This window comes from Balaenoptera acutorostrata, chromosome 7 (assembly GCF_949987535.1).
Source record: "Balaenoptera acutorostrata chromosome 7, mBalAcu1.1, whole genome shotgun sequence".
NCBI classification, from domain to species: Eukaryota; Metazoa; Chordata; class Mammalia; order Artiodactyla; family Balaenopteridae; genus Balaenoptera; species Balaenoptera acutorostrata.
Window position 1 is genome coordinate 97,152,925 of NC_080070.1, and position 13,149 is coordinate 97,166,073.

The 13,149-nt window shown below is 38.6% G+C and overlaps 1 protein-coding gene across 1 annotated transcript in view; it reads right to left on the reverse strand.

Annotated features, from left to right (window-relative positions):
• CCDC146 (coiled-coil domain containing 146) overlaps nt 1-13,149 on the reverse strand; it is a 140,046-nt gene that overhangs the window by 10,961 nt on the left and 115,936 nt on the right. The window contains exons 10-14 of the mRNA XM_007187102.3: nt 6,136-6,231; nt 5,370-5,540; nt 2,757-2,845; nt 2,500-2,664; nt 1,030-1,254 (exon numbers count right to left, since the gene is read on the reverse strand). Coding sequence (XP_007187164.2) covers nt 1,030-1,254; nt 2,500-2,664; nt 2,757-2,845; nt 5,370-5,540; nt 6,136-6,231 — 746 coding nt within the window. The remainder of the gene's footprint in view (nt 1-1,029; nt 1,255-2,499; nt 2,665-2,756; nt 2,846-5,369; nt 5,541-6,135; nt 6,232-13,149) is intronic.

Sequence of the window (13,149 nt, forward strand, 5' to 3'; positions counted from 1 at the left end):
AGACCCCTCCTTGTGAGGAGACTATGGGGAAGAAACAAAGTAAGAATTTTCTAATTCCAGCCCCAGAACTGACCACGGCCTGGGAGCACACTGCCTAAATGCTTTGGTTTGTGCCAGGAGCCAAATAAGAGGACTTTTTAAATTTCCCCAGAGAGAACACCTGCCAGCCCTTTGAAAAAGTGTTCGTCACACCCTGAAGTTCTTCCCCCACACCGTGCGTATCCATTATCCCCGAGTGCATCTTAATTGCTTCTCTTTCTCTCTCTCTCCTCCCTCAAAACATGTGTGCACAGGGGTGTATTTGGCTAATCTTAGCTCTGTATTTCGTTTCATTTGTCATTCACTGGCTCATCTCATGAGCTTCTTTGTTCTCTGGACAACAGAAGCCAGGTGCGATGCTTTACCACCTTTTTGTACTTTCAGGGCCCAGCACTTAACACAGAACACAGCCTTACACAGAACAGCACACAATCAAGGTTTGATGAAAAAAAACCTAATACCTGATGTAATTACTACAGGGCTCTACAATCTCACACGCCAGATTTCTCAGAGCACAAGCAACTTGGGAAAACTGTTAAGTAGTAATCAATTAATAATACTATTATAGCTGGGAGAAATAATGCTACTCTGAGAAAATGAACTGGGTGAATGGCTTACTTGCTGAGAAAATGAACTGGGTGAATGGCTTAATGAATAAACCTGTCCCCCAAGTGAATACAAGATCCAAAGACTTGTTTATGTCAATTATACTGAAGTAATTTGATGGTATCCTGATCCTGAGTGGTAGCCCGGTAAAGGACTTTGATCCTTAAGCGAGCAACTTGCCAAACCCTACTCTTGCCTGTCTTTCTTAGGAGGACAAGAGTTTCTTATTTTCAGGGAAAGCCCCCTCCCCGCCCTGCAAAGGCTAATGAAACCTGAGTGTCAAATGTCCCTCACTATCCCCTGTCAAGTCTAGAGAAAAATGTGCAACATTTATAAATCGGATCTCTGGGTGCTTTGCTCTCCTATCAGGTTCCTGGTTTTTACCTTTCATTTCGACGCTGAACGGCTTTTTCGTATTTTTTGCGAAGCTGCACCATCTCCTCTTCAATCACTGTGATCATGTTGGCAAGTCTGTCAGTGTTATTTAACTGGGCTTCCTTCTTCTCTTTCATTTCCTGAAGTTTTGCTACAATTTTGCACACATCATTTTGCATGCTTTCTCTGATGGTAATGTTGTTGGCATGCTTCAGCATAGAATTTTGTAGCTTTCTTTAAAAATAATAGGAAAATGGGTACGATTATAATTTCCTTTAGTTTCTTTAAAAACAATAAAGACTTCTGAAACACAAGCAGTGTCAAGGTAGCTCTTGCTTTAGTGTGTCCCTTGAAATGACAATAGTAGTAATGATATTCATCACATGATACTCTTCAGGAACTTCTGTAATTTCCCAGGTCTCCAATTTGCCCTTATCTGGATTAGGACATCTTTCCTTTGTGCCCCAAGCGTCTGCTGCCCTGATTTATCAAAGCCTCAAGAGACTAAAGTGATTCATTTACTGCTCTGTCGTCCCCGGGAGACTCTGCTATCTTGAGGGCGGAGGCGGTTATATCTGACAATGTTCACTGGACCTAAGGTAGTGCCTGACTCAATATAGCATCACAATAAATGCTGAATGAATGCACGGCCTCTATAAATGATATTTTACTTTCATGTAGGATGAGAAACTGATTAGGATGTTAGATTTGCCTTTTCATACCAATCCCCTCACACCTCTACTCCCACCCAGCCCCCTTCCACTACCCCACACACAAGAGACCATTTTGTAATATCTCTATAAAAGGAAACTGGGCAATAGTGGCCACCAGAAAAAGTTCAGGTTGTATAGACTCTTGTGGATCAGGGACTAAATACAGGTGAAAGAGTCTACCAGATCTTGGCACATGGTAAATAATAAAGTTTAAAAAAACCACCATTGGATTAATTCATTTAATAACAAAAAGTCCTATATAAAGGGCTATTTCTATGGGTAAAAAAAGTGAGCCCAGAGAGCTAGGGTAGCTTGCCCAAGATCACACAGCTAATAAGTGGCAGGGCTGGGATTTGGGTCTAGAAAGCCCCCTCTCTTAACCGCTCTGCCATACTGCCTCACATAAGCTCATTAGATGCTTCACATCTACAATCATGGGATGCTGGTCTATAAACATTTGATTGTCTTCTAACATTAAATGGAAACTGTCAAATTTGTGCTTTTATTTCTAGATGAGTAAATGAAAATGAAGTGAGCATAGTTACAGAGTATAGTTTTCCATCCACTTAAATATGGCTCCCAAACAGAAGCATAAGGAATCCCATTCAGATGCTTACCTTGTCAGCTGTAAAGGGGGGTGTGTGAGCAAGGGCTTTTCTAGTTTTGTAAAAGACTTATTTTCTATTTCATCATCCCCAGGGTATCTTATCGCTTAATGACTCCAAAGAGAAATTTTTGAAAGGACAGTAGTTATTATAACACTTACCTTTCTTGAGTAACTGCACTAGTTCTTAAAATTTCCAGTTCATTTAATGACATTTTATGCCTTTCTTTTATTTCATTGACTTTCTGGTGAGCTTTGTGAAGTAAGTTAATAAATTTGTTTCTTTCATTTCGAATAGTGTCATACAGTTTAGCAAACTCTCTGAGTCTGTGAAAATACAAGTGTTTTTGAAATTTGTGAAATAAACAGGTTTTTTTTCCCCCCAGCCAACTAGATAAGTCCTCATGTAATTCTTTTACCTCCGATGAATTTCTCGTTTTTTCTTCCTGTGTATCCGGATTTCAAGATCCTTTGCTTTGATCTCTCTAACAATGTTGGTATATTTTTGCTGAAATATACAAATTGATAGTGAAATTTTAAAAATAGTCTACCACCAACAGCATATGGACACTCCCAGCCTCAACCCATCTCATTACTGCCCATTAAGGACAATTCTATCTTCATCAGCTGGGTCCTGCAGATCAGGGGGAAGAGGAAAGGGGGAGGGGGATGAAAATCGCCTGGCCAGCTGAACTGAATCACGTTGGCTAGGACAGAAGGTTAATCAAAGGAGAGAAAGATCGAGAGAGGAGGAAAAGGAAGGAGACTGCCCAGGTCGGTTTGAGGAAAAGTTCGGGAAACTTTTGAAGAGCAGAAGAATGATTGTGGACGGCACAGCCGGGCTGGGTGAGTGAGGAATTTGTGGAAGGTAGATGAGAGAAGGGGACTTGGAGTCGGTTTTGATAAATGTTACGAGTTGAAGGCTCTGTGGTATTTTGTGAGACTGAAGCCACGCTTTTAAAGCGCTTTTCCATTTTTTTGTACGGTGGGTGTGTTTTCCTACACAGTGAAGCACCATGCTGAGACCAGCCCCATAGGGAGCTGAAAAACAGATTACACATGAATATTTTAAAAGACGGCAGTTATATTTCCAAAGTGCTCAATATATACCAAATGTTAAATGCGCTAGTTACGTTCTTCAGATACAAAGATGCTGGGTCCTTTATCTAGGGTGAGAAACGTATTCAAAGAAGTACAGTATTTTGCTAGTAGAAACCAGAGGAAATAGTTTCTGCTGGCCTTCTCTTAAGGACCGCGAGAGCAAAACCCATATGGTTATTCAAAAGAAACTAGGCATCAGAGCCAAGATTGACATGTAGCAATTTTATGTTGTTCTCAGTGAGAACGGGAGTCAGGAAGAAACTAATATTATTTAAGTAACTGCATGTATGAAGAATTAAAGAGATAAAAAATGTGTCATCCACTCCATCTTGGAGGTAGTAGTAACATTGACTTTTTTTTCCCCTTCACCTTTTATCTTAGGGATATAGATGAGAGGTGAAAATAAATAAGATGGACTGTTGTCTTAAGGCAATTATAGTTTATTACAGCCGATGTTTAACAGACTAATTCCCAATGCTAAGAATACTTAAGGAAAACAATATTTTTCCTTTATTGATTTCCATATTTCAAGAGAAAATTGATCTTCTTTGAGAGAAATTAAAGAATTGAATTAGCTCATTTAGTAATGAGGTTTGGCTGACATAGATTAGTCACACATAGATAACACATGTATCAGTTTTTGAGGTTAATTTAAAAATTGTCTAGTTCATAAAACAGATCCATGTTCCTCTTAATAAGTGTCCCTCTGTCCTCTCCTCTCCTCGTTTTGCTACTGTCCCTCCTCCCCTCCGCCACCCTGTTCCCTCAGGCAGCCTTCTTTCCCCCATTCCTCCCTGGCCACTGCCTTGCCTTTCTTTACTGAAACGCAACTACCCCATGAACTCTTCTGGGCTTTGCCTCAGCTTCTGGGACCAGGGTCCAAACTGCTCAATAGGGATTAAGTGACCTTCACCACCTGACCTTTCCTGCTCGCTGGTCTCACTATTTGACACCCTTTTCCCCATCTTCCCATGCCCCAGCCATGCTAAACTTCTTTTAGTTTCTCTCTCTCAAATGTTCTGGGTGGGTGGGTGGGAAATAAACAGTTAAAGGACAATTTGAATAGTTTGCTGTGGGTTGTGTGATGTAGATCTTCACCCCAGTTTTCTCTCATCTGTACTTAACCTCATGGCTCACGAATGCTTTGATGTGAGTTCTTTCTGGAAAACAAGAGGAAATGCTACCCTGTGTGAATGCTTGCTCAGGATTAGACAAAGCTGCACTCAGAAACAGCCAACATCTGGGGCACATGGTAAATTCAGGTATTCTATTTTCGTAACATGTCATATCGTATTCATTAACAGGGGACTTCTGGGCACAATCTTTATGTGGAGTAAATGATTCTAATTTTAGAGTTTTAGCTAGCATGATAGGAGGGTTGATTTTGCTATTGGTTTCCTTGTTGGTTTTGTTTGGGGATGTTGCACTGGCTCAGCTCTGGTACTTTGTCAGGAGCCCAGGAAAGTCATGGGGTGAAGCAGTTACTAAGGGTAATTGTCCTAGGATTGGTTTAAGTGATGCTGGCTTGATGAACTTGGGAAGGAGAGTGGTCTAATGCTGTGGCTTCTGAGTTGTTCTGGGCAAATCACAACGGACTATGAGATGGTGGTGAATCACAGACACCTGCGCCTGTGCGCCTGTCAGCCGTGTTCCCTGAAGGCACCCACCTTATTCTTACTGCAATTGTCATCTGTTCAAATCCTCTGCTTGTTGTCATTGACCTAGTTCTTTTCCCCTCTAGATTGTTAGCTGTTGCCAGTTGAATCCTTGGAATATTTTTCAGTGCATGATTGAGTTCTGTTTAGGGAAGCTGTAGAGTCACTGAACTTGAAGGAGACTAAAAATCATAGTTTTCTGATGAACATTGTATTAAAAGGAGGCTACCCTGGACTCCTGTGGTAATTAGTGGATGGTTACAAAAATGCAGTTACCTGAGCTTTCAGGAAATCCTTGGATTTTTGCTCTTTCTCGTCAATTTTGATTTGAGTCATACGGACAAGGTTGAATACCAGCTCTCGCATGTTTTCTTGCTCCTTTAAAAGCTTGTTTTCTTCAGCAAGTTGCTGTTCTACTAACTTAGACTCAGCTTCTGATAGGATTTTCTTTTGAAAAAAACACAAATATTATAATGCATTTATCTGAAAGAATATACTAAGGCCAGTATCTCAGACTACTTTTTAAATTTTCTATGTAGAGTTTATTTTGTTAAAACACAAAATGTAACTCTGCTGCCTTAGCACCAAGTATTTGCTTTATCTTATAAAAGAATGTGCAAACGTGATAACATGTTTAACGTAGAACTTTTTCTTATTCAGACTGTATTTTCAAGTAATTTTTTGAAGAGAAATAAAAGCATGTTTTAAAACACTTTGACAGTGGCTTGAATAAGCAAAATTTGAAATTAGACGTGGGTGAAATAAAACACTTATTGTTCATTTTTAACCAGTAGGCTTTTTACTTTAAAATCTCATGAATCTGTGTAATTTTTGCTGGTTAAAACACATTCTTTTTTTTTTTTTCCCGAATTTTAATATGGGTTTGGAGTGGACTTTGAGATAAAGAAACAGACCCACATTAAGTAGGACCATATTCTCTTTGATGACTCTCCTATTAATGAGGTTTCATGGAACACAGTTAACAACACAAGTTTGCTTTAATCATTCTTAGATAGAAGCTTAAGTGAAAGTTGATATTAACCTGCTGGGTCAAATTCCTCTTAGCCACTTCAACTTCCTTATGGAGCTCTCGCCTTCTCTCAATTAATGTAGAATCATCTTTAGGGATAGCTTCAATCTGGAAATCAGAGTTTAAGATAAGTATTTATACCTATTGAAAGAAATCTTCAGTGTCATGTAGTCAACCCTGTCATGACCTTTTGCAAATGGTAGGGAAATTATGATTCTTACTCTTAAAGGAACTGCCTATTATGCTGAATATTCTTTATAAAGTCATGGTAAACGAAAATATGAAGATTTGTCAAAAATCTATAATTCACCAGCTGCAAATATTCTATTTCTCATTCATTTGGAAATAAAAACTCTTACTACTAACAGTTGCTAACGTTTATAGAGTACGACTATGTGTTAGGCAAAGTTCTAAGTGCTTATATGTATGGTCTTATTTAATCCTCACATAACCCCATGAGGTAGGTAATATTATCTCCAATTCTCCAGATGAGGAGAATGAGGAACAAAGACATTTAAGCACCTTGCCTCAGTGACGTACGTGCAAACCCAGGCAGTTAGATCCCATGGTCCTAACACTGTATTTTACTGCCTCTCTAACTCATGACTCAGCACTTTGGAAACATGCATATTCAAATGATATTTATTATACTTATAAAATCTGAATTCATTTGTGAAACACTATAGATTTCAAATTAGGAACTATTAATAGGAACTATTAACAGAATAGTTGGAACTATTAATAACAGAATAGTTGGCTACTCTTATGTAGTAGTTTGAGTACCTGGAAAGTTCTTACACAAAAGAAAAACCTCTTAACTTTTTTGTTGATACTTGAAACTCCACCATTGTATTTCAGTTGTACTGGCTTGTGCTTTTGTCCTCTGTTGAAGTACTTTGAAGAGAGGGTAACATCTTATTCTATCAGTCTTTGCTGTCTTATTAGGAATGAGCTTATCAGATTCTTTTTGATGGAGAAGAGAGCAGTGAGAAAGAGGACACGCAGCGACTGATGGGGAAGGAGTACCATCCAAGGATACAGGAAGGGTTATCTGGGGGTGCTGAGTGCATACTTGACTCAGAGCAGACTTAGAGTTGGATCTTCACACCAAAAGCAATCTGATGTGGTTCATTTCCTACTGTGACAGCACACACTTCTAGGCACCAGGATTGAATATTGACTAAAATTAGTCCCAGGAAGGGAAGATCATACTCTTTAGTGATTTAAAGGTCACTAACCATGATCCCTCTGAAGTTTACGCTACTCTTTTAAAGTAGCTGAAGTGTGTTTGGATGCCCCACAATCATGAACCTGTGCATCGTCAGTAGCATCTTTTGTACCCACAGATGCCCAGCGACATCCTGCTTTCCATGGCCTCTCCTACCATGGAGAGCTAGCTGCTGAGAAGCACGCACTGGACTTAGGAAGATGAGACGTGGTCTTGTGAAATCCGTGTAACAGTATATAGAACTTGTGATTTTGATGAGCAGATAATTGCTACCGCAGGTCAGAAAATGGAGAGCTCAACGTAGAATTGAATAATCAGGAAAGATTTCATGGAAAAGTTAAGAAGCCAGCAAGGAAGACTTTGATTTCTCCTTCTGGAAAGTAGAGTTATTTCTTCCTGAACAGATTGGAGTCCAGCAAGCATCTTGGTGTCTGTTTCTCTGCCACTGGTGTCCAGGAGTGGGCTGCTCCAAATGATTTGCTCCCAACTGTTGGCAAATCTGTACATGTATACTAACGGGGACTAGAGAAGCTTGTAAGCTTTCTACAGAAGATCTGATGAGAGCACATTCATCAACTACTCTGTCAACTAAAGGCTCCTGACAAATTTTCCTGGATTCAGGTCTCAGACATTCAGGTTTTCTCCAACGTGTCGAATTACAAACAATACTGCAGTGAATGATACTAATTTTTGAACTCTGGCTAACTGCTTCTCTGACACATTTCTCAACTCTCCACAAACCCACCCGTCTAGTTTCAGGAAGAAATTCAGTATGCTTGGTTTGTGGAAGAGGTAACAAGGTAAGCCATTGGTAGCAGAGCCTGCTGGCTGCCTACCCAATATGCTCCACTTTGACCTTACTAACAGAACCCCAATTTTGTTCAGAGCTGCAATGTATCAAAAAATCTTCAGACTCCTTTGCAGTTGGGGGTGACGAGATGAGCCAGGACAGGCCAATAAAATGTAAGTGGAAATCTCCTGGATAGGGCTCCTGGGAAAGTGACTGTTTTCCTGTTAAAAAGACAGAGTCCGCCAAGTCATCTGCCATATGCATCTTGCTCTCTGCCCTTCCCCACTTCTGTGTGATTTTATGCCCAAAGGCAGAATGGCCATTTTGTGACCTTGGAGGAAAAAAATATACATGTTAAAGATGACAGAAGAAAAAGCTAAGAGGATCCTGGACGTTTCATTATGTGAAACTACCTGGTGTGTGCCTATCTCTGGATTTTTTATTATGTGAATAAAACAACCCTCTATTTACTTCAGCCACTGTAATTGAGTTTCTGTTACTTCTTGCAGCCAAATTGTAAACCTAATTGATATATCTTTTGAAAGGAAATCTTTCTAAGGTAATCTGGAAAATGGGCTGGAGTTAGGCTGAAGCTTCCACTAATGGGAAAGGGAAAAAACTGATCAAGTATTAAAAGTTCTAATTATGTTCTAATATTGAGGTAAAGTAATTTACCATTGTTTTTGAGCCCCAAACTGCATATATCAGGTTTTGTAAGCTTATTTATTTTAGTTCTTTGTTTTGATTTTTATAGAGTAGCATTTCATATTTTAAAAAAAATTAATGTGTGTTCATTGTAACCAAAAATAAATAAATAAATAAAACAGTAAGTAAAGTAAGAAATTAAACATCTTCTGCTTCCCACCTCTACTTCAAATGTTACTCACCAGGAGGCAGCATTAGTAGATTGGTGTCTGTTCTTCCTGACATTTTTAATATATGAATAAACATCAGTAACTTTCATAGAGTTAAGAAATTAGACATATTCTGTTGTAAACATCCCAATTATTTTATATCAGTGAACCTCAGTTTCTTTAAGACTCTGATGTTTTTCTGAAATATTTGAAATTTTCATGAGGTTTGTGGCTCAGAATTCTGGGAGAGTCTCTACAGTCAAAGGCCTAAGAGAATCAAACAACTGTCCCTAGGGGGAAACAAATTTTGAAGAATAGCCTGAGCCCTTCATGCTTATCTTTTTTAATCATTTTGTTTTCAGATTGCATGCAAGTTTGAAATGTTCATTCAGGCTGGGAGTGACTGGCCTGACCCACTCCTATTTTCAAGTACTGCCAGCCAGCATAGGACTATGGCTGGGCTAATTATAAGTCATAAGTTCAAAGAGGAAGTTAGTCTCTCCCTGAAACTGAACTAGGACAAAAACATAGACTTTTCCTGAAAGCACTGAAGGAAAAGGATTTTAATATATTTTCATTTCTGTTAGTTCTACATTATATGAGTGTTATTTTATGAGCTTAATAGCTAGATGTATCCTAATATAAATAGCATTTCTTTATTAAAATATTAACAACTTGTGAGCATTCTACCACAATTTCCTCTTTGGTGAAGAGCCATTCCTAACATATTTGTGTCCAGTCAGATCAGTCTATAGTGGCAAACCTCATCATCAGAAAGAGCATCCAGTTAGCTTTACAGTATCCCACTCTTAAATATAAGCAGATAGATAAGGATTACCAGATATTTGAGAAAAGTTTCTAGTATGAAAGAGAAAAGAACAAACAAGGACACAAAAACAAACAAAAAACCAGGAAGATGTAATCTGAAGAAAAATGTAATTTGCAGAAAGAAGAAAAAAATAAAAAACTATCATTAACATTCTCAGTGAGATAAGAGAAGATATGAAGTAAGAATAAGGATACTATAAGAAATAAACATTAGGAGAAAAAGAGGTCATGGAAATTTAAAATATGATAGCAGAATGTAAGATTAAATAGAATGACTGGAAGAAAAAGTTGAGGAAATCTCCCTTGTAGCAAGTCCAAAAAACAAAAAAATGAAAAATAAGAGAAAAAAAAGACAAGAATGTTAAGACTCTTTTAGAAGGTCCAACATCTGGGTAATAGGGGTCCCAGAAAGAGAACAATAAAATAAAAGTGGACAAAATTGGAGAAATTATTTAAGACAAAGTCTCAGAATTGAAAGACATGAGTTTCCATATACAGAGAGCCCACTAAGTGTCCAGCACGATGGCTAAAAGTAGAAGCCCCACAAGTGGGAACTTCATTGTGAAATTTAAAAATTTTAGAGGCAAGTAAAAAATCCTACAAGTTTCCAGCATGGAAAAAAAAAAAACTGGTTTCAAACAAAGGATCAAGTATCAGAATTGACACCAAGTTTCTTAGTAGTGACTTTAGATGAAAAAAGACAGTTGATCAATGTCTTCATTATGAGGAAAAATAATTTCCAATTAAAATGTCATATCCAGTTAAAGTATTAATTATCTATGAAGCTAGAGTGGATAAAATATTTTCCGACATGAAAGGTGTTCTGACATGCACTTTCTGACACACAGGTCTTAAGAAACTACTTTCCATTCACCTTTCTTAGGAAGCTACTGAAAGACATGCTCCTCCCACAAAAAGAGAATAAGCCAAAAGAGAAATAGAAGAGACACGTGAAATAGGGGATCCAACATAGGAGAGAGGTAAAAGGAGTCACCAAGATGATGGAGTAAGGCTCCTAAGCTGGGGATTGTACATGTAGAGAAGTGAGACCAGTTTGTTACAGATCAGAAGGCTGAGAAGGGAAGAGCAGCTTCTGAGATCTGGGAGTTGGCACTCACAGGTGGGCCTTGGTATTCTCCTATTGAACACAAACAATTTCACAGAAAATCACCATCAGACAAGACCATTCTATGATCACAGAAAAAAACAAGACCACTCTGTATTTGTCTCTGGTCACAGACAAAAACATGAACATTTTCCAAGCCACAAAATATCACGTATTCCCATCTCACAGTCTTCCTTACCAATTACAGCTTTAGCTTTAATCTAGTCTTTTCTCTTTCTATCTTAAGATTTATTAAGATAATCATAGAATTACCCTCACTTTCTGACAATAGTCAAATCTAGGGCAGAGTCCCATTTTCTTAAACCATCCCCCAAAACATATAACACAAGCCCAAATCCTGTAAGGCCTTTCTAATACCCTGTACTGAGATACTCTACTGTTACCCCTGGTGAGTGTTTTCCCTTGCTGCAATGAGTAATGATCTCATTCAACCACAGATATGTTCCTACTGGACTTTGGCTGGAGGTTACCGAAAAGTCTCAGAAGTGATTTCTTCAAGAAGATTAAATGAATAGACTACCAAATATGTTTTAACATGCTGAGAGGAAATTTATACAATTAGAGGACAGTTTGGGGTCGAACTAATTATAAGTACACAGAAAACTACAAATAAAAAAACCAGAATGTTTATAAATTTGGGGGAACACAAAATTTTGTAAGTAATTATCTAATATTGTATGACTCAGGTGTGAATAACCTTTATGTATTCATAATAATGTAAATATGAAATTTCAGAATTGTTAAAATTATGTCATGAGGCTATTTATTGTGTGGAGGGACAAGAAATATGTGTGTTGAACAGGGGTATAAAGAAAGCTTAATCCTCATCTTTTATAGTGAGAAGTAAAAATAATCAGGTCTAAAACTGAAAAATCAAGGAGTAGCATTATTAGTATATTACTTAGACTATGAAGATATATCACAAGAATCAGCTAAAGGAAGACAACTTGATTAAGACTAGGAAATATATGGTGTATGTGCTGTCATCTACCTTTCTATACCTGAGGCAGACATCACTAATCAACCGCAGAGCTGATAAGACAGTGCTGAGTCTCAGAATCCTTTGCAACATGGTCACTACAAGGAGCTACCGCCAGCTGAATAGAACTGGCACTTGCCTTCCTTAGACCATATGATCTTTATGATCCCTCTCAGTTCTTTCATTCTATGATTATGTAAAATAAAGAACATTGAATGTCTTGGTCAGGTGACACATGAAAGTATCATTTAAAAATATTAATTTAGGGCTTCCCTGGTGGTGCAGTGGTTGAGAGTCTGCCTGCCAGTGCAGGGGACACGGGTTTGAGCCCTGGTCTGGGAAGGTCCCACATGCCGTGGAGCAACTAGGCCCATGAGCCACAGTTACTGAGCCTGTGCGTCTGGAGCCTGTGCTCCGCAACAAGAGAGGCCGCGATAGTGAGAGGCCCGCGCACCGCGATGAAGAGTGGCCCCCACTTGCCGCAATTAGAGAAAGCCCTCGCACGGAAACGAAGACACAACACAGCCATAAATAAATAAATAAAATAAAATTAAATTAAATTAAAAAATTTTTTTAAAATAAAAAAATACAAATATTAATTTAGTAGCAAAATGGAGGATAGATTGGACATGAGAGGAACAGAACCTAGGGAGAACAGCCGATGGGCAGCGGCAGTCATTCAGATGAGGGTACTAAGAGGCATTTCTGAGGGTTATCAATAGGGCCTGAAGGTGCCATCCTCTCCATTGGGATGAAATAGCCACATTCAAAGTCTTATCCTGATTATAAAATTTTCTTGAGCCTTTCGAAAAGTTTATATGTATACAGGAAGGAAAGTAACATTTATTTCTTGGTATCGTATTCTCGGTACCACACACCTTCACATGTGTAATCACTTATATTCCTTGCAATAATCCCAGTTCAAAGGTTAGAAATGCCTAACATCAGAAGCTGTTCAATGGACTAGGATTTAAACCTGACTCTGCCTGACTCAAAGCTGATGCTCTCCTCCGTATGGTTCTGTTGTCTCAATTGTCTTTAACACTGGAAGGGGGTCATTAAGAGAGAGATGCAGAATCACTTCTAAATCAGAGGAGAGAAAAATGAAACTTCTAGAAAACTACAAATAAAGGAAAAGTGCTGTTGGGAAAGGCAGTCTCCTGCGTGCAGTCTTTCCACCCCCACTTGGCCACGTAAGAGTGGGCTTTGGGCCTAGAACAC